Below are 13,365 nucleotides of genomic sequence, written 5' to 3'. Positions count from 1 at the left end.
CGAATAGTCACCCTCTTAATGCTTGTAGACTCTTCATCTGCAGTATCTCTGTAGCAGTTAGTTGTGGCATGAGAGGGGATAAAAGCATTGGAGAGGGGCAGTGGAAGAAGGTGCACCTCAGCCAGCAGACAGCAGAAGGATGATGAGCCAGGTAAAAGCTATGACAACATGATGTGGAAGCAAAATCGTCACATTTCTGCCACTTCTGCCCCTGACAACAGAGTACCTTTGTCATAAGGCATCAGCAAGTCTGTAACTTCAAGTCAATATTTGTGCAGGCTTATCATGACTGATTCATTTCATGGCCAAGTTCTGCCTGGTGCAGTGTTCTACATTTGTTAGGTGAAGGAAATGCTTCCTTTGCAGAAGTTCAGCCTACACCTTGACACCAACCCAAGCCTGCCTGAGATTAATTCCAATGCCAAACAAATTGAAAAACAGTGTTTAATTCTAGTTACAGACATCTTAGTGCTTTATGGTTCCCGCTTGTTTTCATTTTGTGTTGTCATGCATCAGCAATTTATAATAATATAGGAAGGTTCTTTGCTCCCACTGCACAAGCTGCCCATATTCTGATTTTATTCATTATCTATTAGATGTGCTTTGAAAACCAATTTTAAAATGAACTAAAAAAAAGGCAGCATCCAAAAAATGTATTGATAGAAAGTGATGTGTTTTGACTGCAGTGTCATTACTAATAGGAGTTTCAAAGCACTCTGGTAGGTCTAAGAACTTATTCTCTCCTGCAAATGTAAGCTGCAATATGCACATTACTGATGAAAGGAAGTTCGCATGGTGAGAAGAAGGTACAGCCAGCAGGAGAAAGCTTATTCCTGCTAATTGTACTGTCATTGGGCATGAGTTGTAATTATACATACATTGTAACTGTATAATTGGAATATCCTATTGTATTTTGTTTGAAAAGAGGCAAAAAGTCTTGTGTTTGAAACCAGGAAATCTCATGGCTTCTTGCAAGAAAGCTCAGGCTATATGTTCATAGGGCAGACTGGACTAGGATGGCCAACTCCTGCACCTCAGAAGGAATAACCCCAGGGAAACAGCTCTGGGGAAGGGACCTGCGTGCCCTGGGGGACAGGCTGGACAGGAGCCAGGAGTAGACCTGGCAGCAAGGAAAATTGGACAGCAGTCTGGGCATTATCAGCAGTAGCAGAGCTAGCAGAAGGAGGAAAGTGATTAACATTCTCTGCTTAACATTTTTTAGACCATATTCCAAATATTGCATCCTTTAACAAAAACAAAACAAGAAACCACTGAAACCAGGTGGAGGTGGAGATTCATTAAAGGGAGTTGAGCAAAGGCTCACTAAAGTGTTCAGGAGCTAGAACACATGCCCTTTTAGGAGAGGCAGAGAAAATGGGGCTTGTTCAACTGGGAGAAGGGACAAACTGGGGGTCACTGAACAGCAGCCTTCTCGTATATTAACAACTTTGAAATCCCCAGACTCCCATAATCACACACATTCCTTAACTGGCGTTCACTGGTCCTTCTTCCCTAATTCCCCTGCTTTGAGGAGAGTGTAGCAAGTGGAAGGACTTGAGGATTTTGTGTTGACCAACTGCAACTCTTAACTTGGACAAATATAGGAAACACAGATTCAATTAATACTCCTCCCACCCCCATAGTCAGTTTGTAGGAGGTTAGAAAAGTATGCAAGAATTAAGAAAACATACTTAGCATACTTGACTCCTCTGCCAGCCTGGAGGCCCTGAACTTTGTGGATGCTACATCAGCCAGTATTCTTCTAAGCTTGACTCACTCTGAAATTTCAAAAATTCCTTCTTTAACTGTTGATTGATGGGCTTTGGGTTTTGTACAGCATGAAAGAAAGAGAGCTAATAAAGAGTGACTGTGTGATGTTCCTTCCCCTTACCTACTGCTGGCTTTGGCATCCCCAGGCATGGGTACCATGGAAATCACAAAATACACTGCTCTGCATCTCAGAGACTCTCTGGATGTCTTAGCAGGACATCAGTTACTCTCTCCAGTTATTTCCTCTGCTACAGTAAAAATAATTGCTTTTAAGGACAAACTCCAGACCTTCAGTATGGTTAACTTGAGACTTGCCCTACATCCTTGAGCATTTGCAAGGCAACTGTTCTGCCTGCAACTGAGGTGTAAGTTACCTTTCCTTTCTGTTAAAGGAAAAACGTGCACATTAAAGGTTACCCAGATGGATGCTGAATTGTAATCTATGGGTGAATTAAATTTTTAGTTCAAAATCAGAAGCCGTCTAGCTCAATTTTGGGCTTTTTTTTTTAGAAAAAGCAAACCAAAACAATTCTGGTTTTCATGTTGAATATTTTTAAACCAGCAGGAACAGTGTGCTCAGTGAAGGGCACAATTTACTGCCTTTTTTTTTTCTTTTACTTTATAGTGTACATCATTGCAAAAGTGAAGTAGTCATTTGGTCTTTAATTTCTGATCGTGACTGCCTTAGAACTATTCATTGTCCTGCTATATATAGAAATTGAATTGCCTTGCTTCAGCCTCGGTGCTGTTCAGCAAGTGGTGGTCTCCAGAGAGAGCTTCCAGCACAGATGACATGCCTTGAATGTTATTGTGCTGCTCTGCACTTCGAAAGGAGAGGCAAAGTAAGCTCTAAAGAGTAGCTGTTGTTCCAGTGGTAGCAATGATACCCTCAGAGCAGGGTCAAAATTAATTCCGTCAAAAAACCTCCATTTTCTTCGGAGCTTAAGGACAAATTTTGGTTTCCTGCAGTTCATCTGACATATTTTACCTTTCATGTCAGGAACTTCTGCTCATACACAAAATTTATTATTGCTGAAGCAGATGGTGATAATGCAGTTGGTAATACATTGTGGATTTATCATTGTCTATTTGAAGAACAATAATTTCATTCAGTAGAGACAAAATGCTGAGTTATATTTATAAATATTTTTCCCTCCATGTGTACAGGTAATGTTCATATGTCTTTGGAACTGATACAGGAAGTACTTAATAATTAGACATCAACCAGAAAAGATGGAAATATGCATCACTTTTGAATCAGAAGTTTTGTGACAGAAAATCCTATTTGTGTTATTCCTGTGTTTTCTGTGCCTGTGGTCTTGCAAATAGTTTACAGTATTTTATTTTAAATAATGTTTTTGAGCATTGTTGTAAAATGTCAGCCAGCACTGTATTTCCAGATGAGTGTCAAGGGTGAAATTGAGCATTTTATTCTTAAGAAAGCAGTAGGTTAATTGTCCCGGCATTTAAATGACCTGCAGATTGCGTGGGTTGTAACAAAAGGCGTGGGCTCCTCAGATGTGTTTATGATGCTAAGCTGAGTCAGAGCTCTTTTTTTGGTGCAGGTATTTTTGGGCAGAAGCTGGAAGACACTGTCCGGTACGAGAAGCGCTATGGGAACCGCCTGGCTCCCATGCTGGTGGAGCAGTGCGTGGACTTCATCCGACAGCGGGGGCTGAAGGAAGAGGGCCTTTTCCGACTGCCCGGGCAGGCCAATCTCGTCAAGGAGCTACAGGATGCGTTTGACTGTGGAGAGAAGCCTTCTTTTGACAGGTAAAAGCCTCCAGCTGTTCCCCACTCCCTGGAGCCGAGGCAGGACATGGTGTGCTGGGCTGGCTGACCCACGGTGCTGTAAAACACATGGCAGCAACAGATAGAATGACATGTTTTTGTAGGTTTCTCTGTGTGTTTCCTATTACCGCTCTGAAATGTCTTCTTTTTTGTTCTGACTTTGATGTTTGATTTCAAAGCGTTTTTGGAGAATTTCCTTTTGTGCAAAGTTGGTTAGGAGAAGTATTGCTAATGTTTTGGTTTAATCAAAAATATCTGGATAGCCTTGATCTTAATATCATTTGAAATGCAGTGGTGATGCTGGCATTTAGTCAGTTCCACAAAGGAAGAATTTCTGTTATCACCAATCTCAGTGTGTTCTGTTATCTATAAAATTGACTGGAAGTGAAGTGTACTTTCATGTATTCCTTTATAATTTTGGGCCTTTGGTCTTACAGTAAAAGTCACTCTGGCCATAAAAACAAACCTATGTGGTCTTGAGGGTCTAGGTTTGATTTGTATTCCAATGTTTATGCAGTTCTACAAAGTTAATGAGAGTTTGTGGGCCAAGGAAAACCTAGTCCTGTTCACACAGCTGTGTATGACTTTACTCTCCTGTACGACTAATTTTTGTACTCTCTTCCTGTAAGCATTGACAGCAGCAGTCACATATTCAGAGTGTGCAATCAGACAGACCTGGTGGATTATGAGTGCTACATAGACTTTTAAACTCTGGTCAGAATTAGTATGATGGTAATGAAATTCCGATTCAAGAGACTGTTAAACAGTGGTTGTCCTCAGCATGTGCCCTAAGCGACATCCATAGCACACCCCCACAGTGACATCAGGGTGCTTCACTGCAGTTGTGGGCCCAATGGGAATTAGGAGGAAGAGGCAGATTGCATTTGTTACACGAGATCTTTGTCTGATAGCAATCCAAGTAACAGGAAGGAAAGTGTAGCTTGATCTTCTAGTGCAAAAACATGCCATAATTCAAACCTGATTGCTGGAAATCATTTAGGTGCCTCCATTCCCTGTTCCTGTGAAGTGAGCCGATTCATTAAGCTTGAAGTTTTGTGCATCAGATGCACAGAAGGCAGACACTTGTAATGCTCTTTCATCTCCAACAGTTTTCCTTGGTCCTGACCCTCACTTTACAAGAAAAGTTAAGAATTTATAATGCTCTGGAAAAGTGATTTGTCTTCCTATGAGGTTTATTAGTTTCTTGTTTGAAGGTGAGTTAGGATAACTGATGAGTAAATGGCATTATGAAGCCAGAGGACTATGGGAAGTGACAGTGTTAGCTGATAAATGTTTATGGCATGCTCGCTTACTGTTCAGGTACCATGTAGCTTATTTAAAAATGGTAACGAAGCATCTATTGGGTGCATCTTCCTTACTTGGACATTATGATAAATACTGCTGATCACGTCTGTCTCTACCAAAGAGTAGGCAAATGGCAGAAACAAAAGGTTTTTCTATGCCTGTAAGCCAAATAATTGTGGAGGAAATGCTTAAGAAAACAAGCCACCCCGAACTGTGGGAAGATGATGTACTGAACACCCCACTGAGAGGTACAGCTTGAAGGAAGTGCACAAGTTCTAACTGCTCCAAACAAATGAGACCAGGGCTCAGCCACACTAATTTTTTTTCAAGGTTATCTAGCAACATCTTTAGCACAGACTAATGAGCCCCATGAACAGGTATGCTGGCTGAGCTTTAGCAGATGAAAAGGAGAAGAGATTTTACATGCTACTGCTGTGAAGAATGCACGTAATTTCTACTCTAGCAATTAGGAACATCAGCAGGAGCTGCCTATAAATCGCTGGTCCTGCAGTTCTGCTTCTGAAGCTGAGAATTTATAGAACACTGACCTTGTATGTCCCCGTGTCTTGCACAGGGTACTTTTCCTGTTTACTTTTTCACATTTGAGTTTGAGGAGGTGTGATTTAGGTGTAGCACTGGTCCAGAAGTCAAGCAGACATAAACTCTGCTCTGATCTCTGCTTTGTTTCCATTGGACATCTGCCTTTTTCCTCCAACCTGTTGTTCCATTTGTAAACTCTTGAGGTGAAGTTCATTTCATAGTGTTTACAGAGTACCTGTGTGATGACCTTGGTTTTGGGGTAACTTTTCATTGTGCTGAACAGCAGCATGGGCTCCAGGTTTAATGCAGCCAGTTCGGCAAGTTGAGCTCTTGGAAAACAGCCACAATATGAAAAGTGCTGTAGAGAAAGAAAAAAACACATACATTAGGCATCCATGCGTACTTTTTCTTGTGAACCTCCAGATCCACTGTGTTTAATCTGTAGTTACATGTTATTATTAGCCAAGCGTCCCATGGTGCAAAATTTACCCAGGTTCTCTCTATTAATTTATATTTTGCTGGTTCTCATACATCAACAGTAAGAGACTTTTGCAGTTAGAGCAGAGCTGACATTTTTGTTCCTGGGGCATGGAGCACAATGGAATACAGGTCACACTTCCGTAGCAGTGCTGGTTCACTGGCTCTGGCTGGGAGAAAGACTGGCTGCTGTCATCAGTGTTGGAACTAACACAAAGAGCTGATGTTTGAGGAGTTTGCCATTTTTCATACTCACACTTTTTCCATGTGCAGGTGCACATAAGTCAGACAAAGACTTTAGAACATGTGAAGATGCTTTGAAATACATGTGCAGGCTTGTGTATATTTTTGTGTGATAAATTACTGTTAAATAATTCTTCTCTTTATGCCTTCATAGCCGATTTAGTAAAATACGTAACATAGAATTAAAAGCAAAACCAAAGGTAAGATCATACACCCATGGTTAGTACTCCTTTAAAGTGTCATCTCTGTTTTAAGATGGTTGTACACCTTAAATCACCTTACAGGTGTTGGGAGATGGAGTTCAGAGGCACAGATCTGCTCTTTGGCCCAGAGTTCAGTTGCTGTCCACGGTTCTGTGGAGACCCTGGCCTTCTTTCCTCCCCTCTTGCCTTCCTGTCTGCACGCCTTTGGCAGAGAAGAACACAGAGGAAGCACAAGTAGAACAAATACAGCAAATTAGAAACAAGAACTGGAATAGCTTTGCTCAAAAGAAAATGCAGCCATGTTTTGAAACACAAAACATACCTGAGAAATGGTTGTACTCATGCGAGTTAGCAGCTGGATGTTCCAATACTGAAGTCAGTTATAAAAATGCAGTGGAAAAAACCTTCACTTATTAATTTTGATCTTGATCTTATGATTGGAATAAGATGTTGCTGAAGAATCATGTATGAGAAGGGAACAAGTATTTAAAATTTTTCAAACTCACAGACTGAGAAAACCCTGTGTCTGATCTGAAACATCCAGCCCCCCAGACCCCCTCTTATAAAAACTGGAACATCATCATTTCTTGCAGTATTGGAAAGGTGAGGTGCAGCTGCTACAGCTGAAAACTGCTGAGGCCTTTCATGTGAAGAAAAACACAGCACCTCAAAATTGTGTGTCAGTTCAGAAACAAAAATCAATAAATACCTCACTCCCTCTGAATGTATCTGCACATATTGTGAAATTTGCTTTAAGGAACTAGCAGTGCAATTAGGCAATCACTCATACTTGCTACTATTTGAAATATCCTTGGTATTTCCAGTACAGCTCCACCTCTGTGTAAAATTGCCCCCTCCAGGGAATCTATTTTCTTTGCCCTTGGGGTATTTGCTTCTCTCGTCCTGTGTGGCTTATGTTTTACTTATAAAGTCCCTCATCTCCTTTACAAATCATACATTTGTAATGATACAAAGTGAATTATGACCATTTGTTCTGTAAAATTAGCACAGAGAATATGGCACTGCATAAGGAAAATAGCATAAGGACTTGTTCTCCAGTTTTTACCTAGGAGGGATACAAAGTTGGATTTCTCTTTTTATATTGCCTCTTTCCATCTGCTGTTCGTCACAATTACTACCAGATGACACGTGAGATAAGATTGCTCAAGGAGGAAAAATATTTGAAGTGTCACTGAAACAAATATTAATTAAAAAATTAATGTGATGATACATGTGGCTTGGATTTTCATAACTATTACTGATGTGTATAGTTCAGTAGTTCAGAAGAGCTCAAAAGTTTCATAGCCAGCATTAATGTGCATGGACAGGAAAGAAGGAAAGTACAGAAATACATATTTAACAAAGCATTTTACTATGACTATGAATTCCTCTAAGGAAGAATACAGTGTATTACAGGGCAAAATGTTACTGCTCTGGTCACCATTGCAGTCAGCTGAGAAAAAGGTACCTAAGTTGATAGTATGTGATAGCTGGGAAATGGTAGCTGTGACTCACTGGAGCCATGTAATCCAGAATGTAAACTGGTATGTTCCTGTGCATTTAATCACTGGGATTGTTGAAGCAAAATAAGACAGTGACGAGGATGAGGTGACAAGGAGCACATGCACAGTTCTTTTTTTCCTCCTGAGGCAAAGAACGCTTTAAAATTTTGGTGAATGCAGGAAATGGGACATGTCTCAGTGGGGCCGCAGTCTGCATTGGCACTGTGCAGATGGCAAGTAGAAAGCACTGGTTGTAAAAATTGTTCTTTGTTTTCCAGATCCAAGCCTGTACATAAGAACTTGTTTGGAAGCAGATAGTTTCCTGCAAAGAAGGGGCTTTATATGTCTTCCTACTGGCAAAGTGCACTAATCCCTAAAACTGCACAGCACATTTGTATGTGAAATGAAGTCTTTACTCGAAAGCTTGTTCCTGCCAAACACAAATGGCCTTAGGCTTGTGAAAATTCCTGTTTGTTTCTGCCTCTTCCAGACTTTCTTCCCTGATCCTCTCAATCTGCTCATCAGCTATACCTCTGGACCCACTTCCATGTCCTTTCCAATTCCAGGCCTTTTTCTAACCGGCTAACGGAAATAACTCCTGCATATGTCACAACTTAAAAGACCTAGTCTAGTAATTAAATACACATTAGGAGACATATCTATTGTGATGCAGGGGTCATTAAATCAGTTTAATTGGTATCCTGTTGTGTTTTTAGTTGGGTTTGTTGTCCTCAGAGTGTTTTTAGTTATTGGCAATGTGAATGAACATTTGTAGTTACTTTACATGAATTTCTGTTTCAGAAGTGGTTGGTTTGTCAGTTCTAATTAAAAAAAAAAAAAGCTACATATTTTATTTACCAATGACAAATGATTTCTTAGCCATGGTCACCTTTAAGAAAGGATGACTTTTTTTACTATGTGTAAGGTCTGAGAGAGTGTTTTTTTCCAAGCATTCACACCTGGGTTGCAAAATCTGTGCCTTTTTCTTCCTGTAAACAAGGACAGGTAGTTTATTTGTTGTGGGTTTCCATGTTTTTGCATGTGCTTGCAATCCCTGAAAAAAATCTTGGAAAAACTTAACAGTTTTTCTGAGCAATCTATCCAGCATATTCATGGGAGCTGGTAGAGGAAGCCCATCTGTTTCTTAGACCTCTGCCCACCTTACCTGAAAGCACTTGTGTCTCTCTTTAGGGATCTGTATTTTTCTAAGCAGTTTTTAACGTCCTTCCTCATAGAGTTTATCTTTTTCTTTGTGCTAAATTGCACAAAATCCCAGCTGTCTTCATTGCTGTTTTTAAAGCCTTTATAAACCTGGGTAAATTGGCTGCTGTTACAATTACTGCAGTGGATATCTAACTTGGAAATAGAGTCTGCCAATCTTCAGTATTCCTTGTGGACTGTGGAAGGCAGCATGCTTTGTAAAAATGGTGAGCACAGGGACAAAGGAGCAGGATAGGTTTGATTTATTTCTCTGTCTAAACCAAAAAATAAGAATTGAGCTCAGTTGATAACTTAAACTAGAGCCAGATTTCGCAGCAGCAAGGAGAGGAGAAGACTGCTCAGGGCTTAAAATGGTAAACACTTTCATGTATGTTCCACAAGTTATAGGCAAAATTTAATCTGGTACTTAGATGAGGCACAGGACTGCTTGCACTAGATCTGCATTATGTAGGAAAATTATATAGAGTAGTGCTTTGAAGATACCCACATAGGGGAAGAAAAATCACATAGACATTAAGTTAACCTGACCTTTGAATTTCTGAACCAAAGCCTGACTCCCAAAATCAATCAGACTGGTACACAAACTGTAATGTTCTCCTTTGTTTTATTACCAGGACTCCTAAATTGAATTATAGCCTCACAGCTTGTTGTTCCCTACTGTTTGTTCTTCATGCAGACTGTTTATGTACCATCATGATCTAGAGCTATTTTTGGCACAGCATTAATCTTTCTGTAATGTGACCTTGCCTTGTTAATACTTCCTCTCACAGAGTTTATGAGGGGCTTGTTGGCTTTGCGCTCTGAAGCGCTGACTCCAGCTCTCTGAACACGCTGTCTGCTTGTCTGAGTGCGAGGGTTATGCCTGGATTTCTGGTGACCTGCTGGGCTTCAGTGAGATGGTTTATGGTAGAGAGAGTGAAAAATTTCAGGCAGTGTAATCGGTCTGACAGCCACTTCCATGGTGTCTGTGGTATCACAAAGGAAAGTGCTGTCAAACAGCAACGCCATGAGAAATATTAATGACAAAGTTCAGATGAATAGGGCCTTGAATATGGGCAGTCTGATGACTAAGGAGAGGCTGGGACATATTTGCATTTGTCATGCCTGTGCATGAGCAGTGTTGGAGTGGGGGGATGCTCCTTTGGAAATGCCACCATGAATGCAGTATTAATATTTTGGCGAGATAAGTCATCTTTGTCAGACCTCCCATCACAACATACCAAAATAGCTGTTCCTCAGCTTGCTGATGCTTTTTATGTTGCATTCAATTCCCCACTCTGTGCTTTGTCATTCCCATTTCAAGCTCGTAATTGTGCACTTGGAGAAAGTCTGCCTCAGTTAATGAGAGTTGTTCCAATTTAGATAACAGAGGATTTTCTGCCGTAATTGACATACTATGTTTTAATAAAAATTAATGAATACTTCTAATCTTGTTAATTATGAATGTGTAATCATGAAACACTTTGATATTACACAGTCAGATAGCAAAAGAAATATGAAGATCAGTGTAATCATTAAATTTCTGTAGCTATAATGATTCTGGAATGTAGGCAAGGACGGTGCTGAAGGGGGAAATTCTGCCCTGTCTTAAACTGATCAGCTGTAATTGGAAGAAGTCCACAAGGAAAAGGTCTTCCACAGACCTGCAAAGATTCACATTTTAAAAACTACACCAATTATCCTCAAGGAAGAAATATAAGTGCTGTTGTTTGACTTAGACTGCGGATGGAACACCGTAGACTAAAAAGGGGAATAAATGCTCCCAGTCCTCCAGTTCAGCACTTCTTTGAAACCCATGGCTGTCCTCTGTGGCTGAAAAGTGCTTAGTGGTATTCATGGACTGAAATACCCAGAATACAAATGCATTAGGACTGGACTCTGGCATTTTAAAGTTTTCCTCTGTAATTTAAAGCAAAAAGTGGATAAAAAAATACTACATTGCAAGGTCTAAACAAGTCTCACATTCTGAGAGACGGTCTTTTAGTTACATTATTTATAAAAATACCGTCATTTTTGTACCCCCAGTTGCACTCAAAAAAGGTCACTGGCTTTTGTCTAAATGTTGATTTAAAAATCCGATTCTTAAAGATTTTGGCAAGCAGTTTTTGTCTGTGTATACAGACTGTGTGCATTTTGTTTGTCCTTCCAAAATTTGTATGGTAATTTCTGTACAGATAGACTAAATCCTAAGAAGTGGTCCCGTACAGTTAAGGGAAAAAGTAACTGATGTTCCATAATCTTACTTTACTACCCCACCATCTCGTGGCAGTCTGTGGTATTGCCTTAGAAAATAATAATTTAAAAATGAGTTTAAAATATTGCATGGGTGTCTCTGTCTCTTAATTGCGACCTGGGTTTTTAATCCCATCCTATAAAACACCTTTCTGTATGCTTGTAAGTACAGCATGTGCTTCAGGAAGTTAATTTGAGAGCAACACTCCCCAGTTTCCTTCCTCCTCAGCATGCTGCCTCCCCATTTCTCTCTCAGTTCTTCCATGGTAGACCCACAGTGTTTGGCACTCATCTTACCTCTCGCAGTGATAATCTAGCGGTATTTCACACTGAAAAAAGGAAGTTTATAAATTGCATTCATTTTCAGGGCTTCTGTCCCCTTCTTCAGCCTTTTTATCCTTCAGCTGCTGTGCCCTCCAGGAACAAGTATTCCACACAAAGGACTGGTGTGGAGTTGTTCTTACATACTACAGGAAGCATGATCCTGGCAGTACAAAGAAGGGAAGATGTTACTGTGTAATCCCCTTACTGAGAGACCTGTGTGCCAACTTCTAATTGTTCTTCAGTAATTTCCCTCACTTAACCTCCTTGATTCTTGTATTTTGGAAAGACCTCTCCAGTTTTATGCAAATAGACTCTGGAAAATGTTGTTAAGTTCTTCAGCTAGGTGTGAGGAGTTTCCTTGCTTAAATAACAAAACCAGTAATAATAAAATCTTCAGAAAGGCAATCAGTGCTGAATTGGGACTAGGTAGAACAGAAAGGTTAGAGGCCAAATCTGAGCTAGCATTTGAAATCTCATAAAAGAGTACAATCATACCTAGTTCCTTGCTAGTAGTTCCCCACATTTGTTATATATGCATCCAAAAAGTGCAGTAGGGTAAAACCACTGTTTTGAATTGAAGCCACTCTACATCAAAGGGTTGCAATCAAGAGATTAGAATTTGAACTCTCTTTAGAAATGTGGGTTTGCATTAGTACTTCGTAGAGTTTCTCTAGAAAACACTTTTTTGAATTTGGGCTGGGAATTATTCATGTTTGAATTAGAAATATTTTCTGCAAATTCATTTTGAGGAGTTTGGTGGTGGTGAACATTTAAATATATATAGTGCTTTATTGTCTCTCTTCTTTTGTTTTGACATACCATACCACATTGCTCTGGGTTGTTCTCACCATTCTTGTTAAGATTTAACTTAGTAAAAGCCATTACTGTTTTAACAGATTATTCCAAAATAATGATTAACATACCTCTAGCAAAGCTTAAGTGCATCAAATACCAATGGTTCCCTTTGAGACACTGTGAGTTTAAAAAAATACTCCACGTGTGAAGTCTTCAAAGAAAAAGAAAATATGTAACAATGCATAACATAAAAATACATAACATTGTAGGCATGTGTGTGCATTTTCTGTTTCTTACTAATGAAACTGGCAAAATTTAGTGTCCCCTTCTTTGATTTTTCAGAAATCAGAGTGGAAGATAGCAGCTTGCAGTACAAGTCTTTATCTGAACCAGGGAAAGCATGTAGAACATTCCAGTAAGGATTTGAGTAAATGCCTGAGTAGCTAAACCCAGAGATGGAGCCAGACATAATGCCAAGAGAGCTTTCTTCATGCATTAGCATGTGCCTTATATGTAATTTCTACTTACTTATTTTCAGATAAGTACTCCTAAGTTGTAACTTTACCCACCACAGAAACATTGAAGCCAAGTGGGATTGCCTACTCTGAACTTGTGATTTCAATCCTTTTCCTCGTGTTCTTACTTTTAGTGTGCCTGATAAACAGCTGAGGCTCCTACTAGCTGTATCCAAAAAACCCTTACATTTCTGCAAGTGCACTTACGGGAAGTATGTCGTATCAGGTCTTTGACTGTTGGCCCTGTGATGTTACCTGTTGTGCAAGCATTCAGAGACACTTTCTGTTTGGTGCCTCAGCTTACTTGGTACAGGATAGAGCTAAAACTCATCTCCCAGGGATTTGAGGTTCCGAGTGTAAAGTATATCCAGGTTTTCAGTGTAAGAGTACAGCTAAAAGGCACAGTAGTCATTTTGTGGGAGCCCACAGGAAAAAGATGCATGTCAG

General features: G+C 39.9%; 1 protein-coding gene across 1 annotated transcript in view; it reads left to right on the top strand.

Moving 5' to 3' along the window:
• The window catches only part of ARHGAP24 (Rho GTPase activating protein 24), a 154,879-nt gene that overhangs the window by 132,958 nt on the left and 8,556 nt on the right, over window positions 1–13,365 (top strand). Inside the window, 1 exon segment of the mRNA XM_008641286.2 lies at window positions 3,336–3,543. Within this exon segment, the coding sequence (XP_008639508.1) occupies window positions 3,336–3,543 (208 nt within the window).

Source organism: Corvus brachyrhynchos, unplaced genomic scaffold, assembly GCF_000691975.1.
Source record: "Corvus brachyrhynchos isolate BGI_N302 unplaced genomic scaffold, ASM69197v1 scaffold229, whole genome shotgun sequence".
Classification (NCBI taxonomy): Eukaryota; Metazoa; Chordata; class Aves; order Passeriformes; family Corvidae; genus Corvus; species Corvus brachyrhynchos.
The sequence above is the reverse complement of the archived record's forward strand: the minus strand, read 5'-3'. Positions and strand labels throughout refer to the sequence as shown.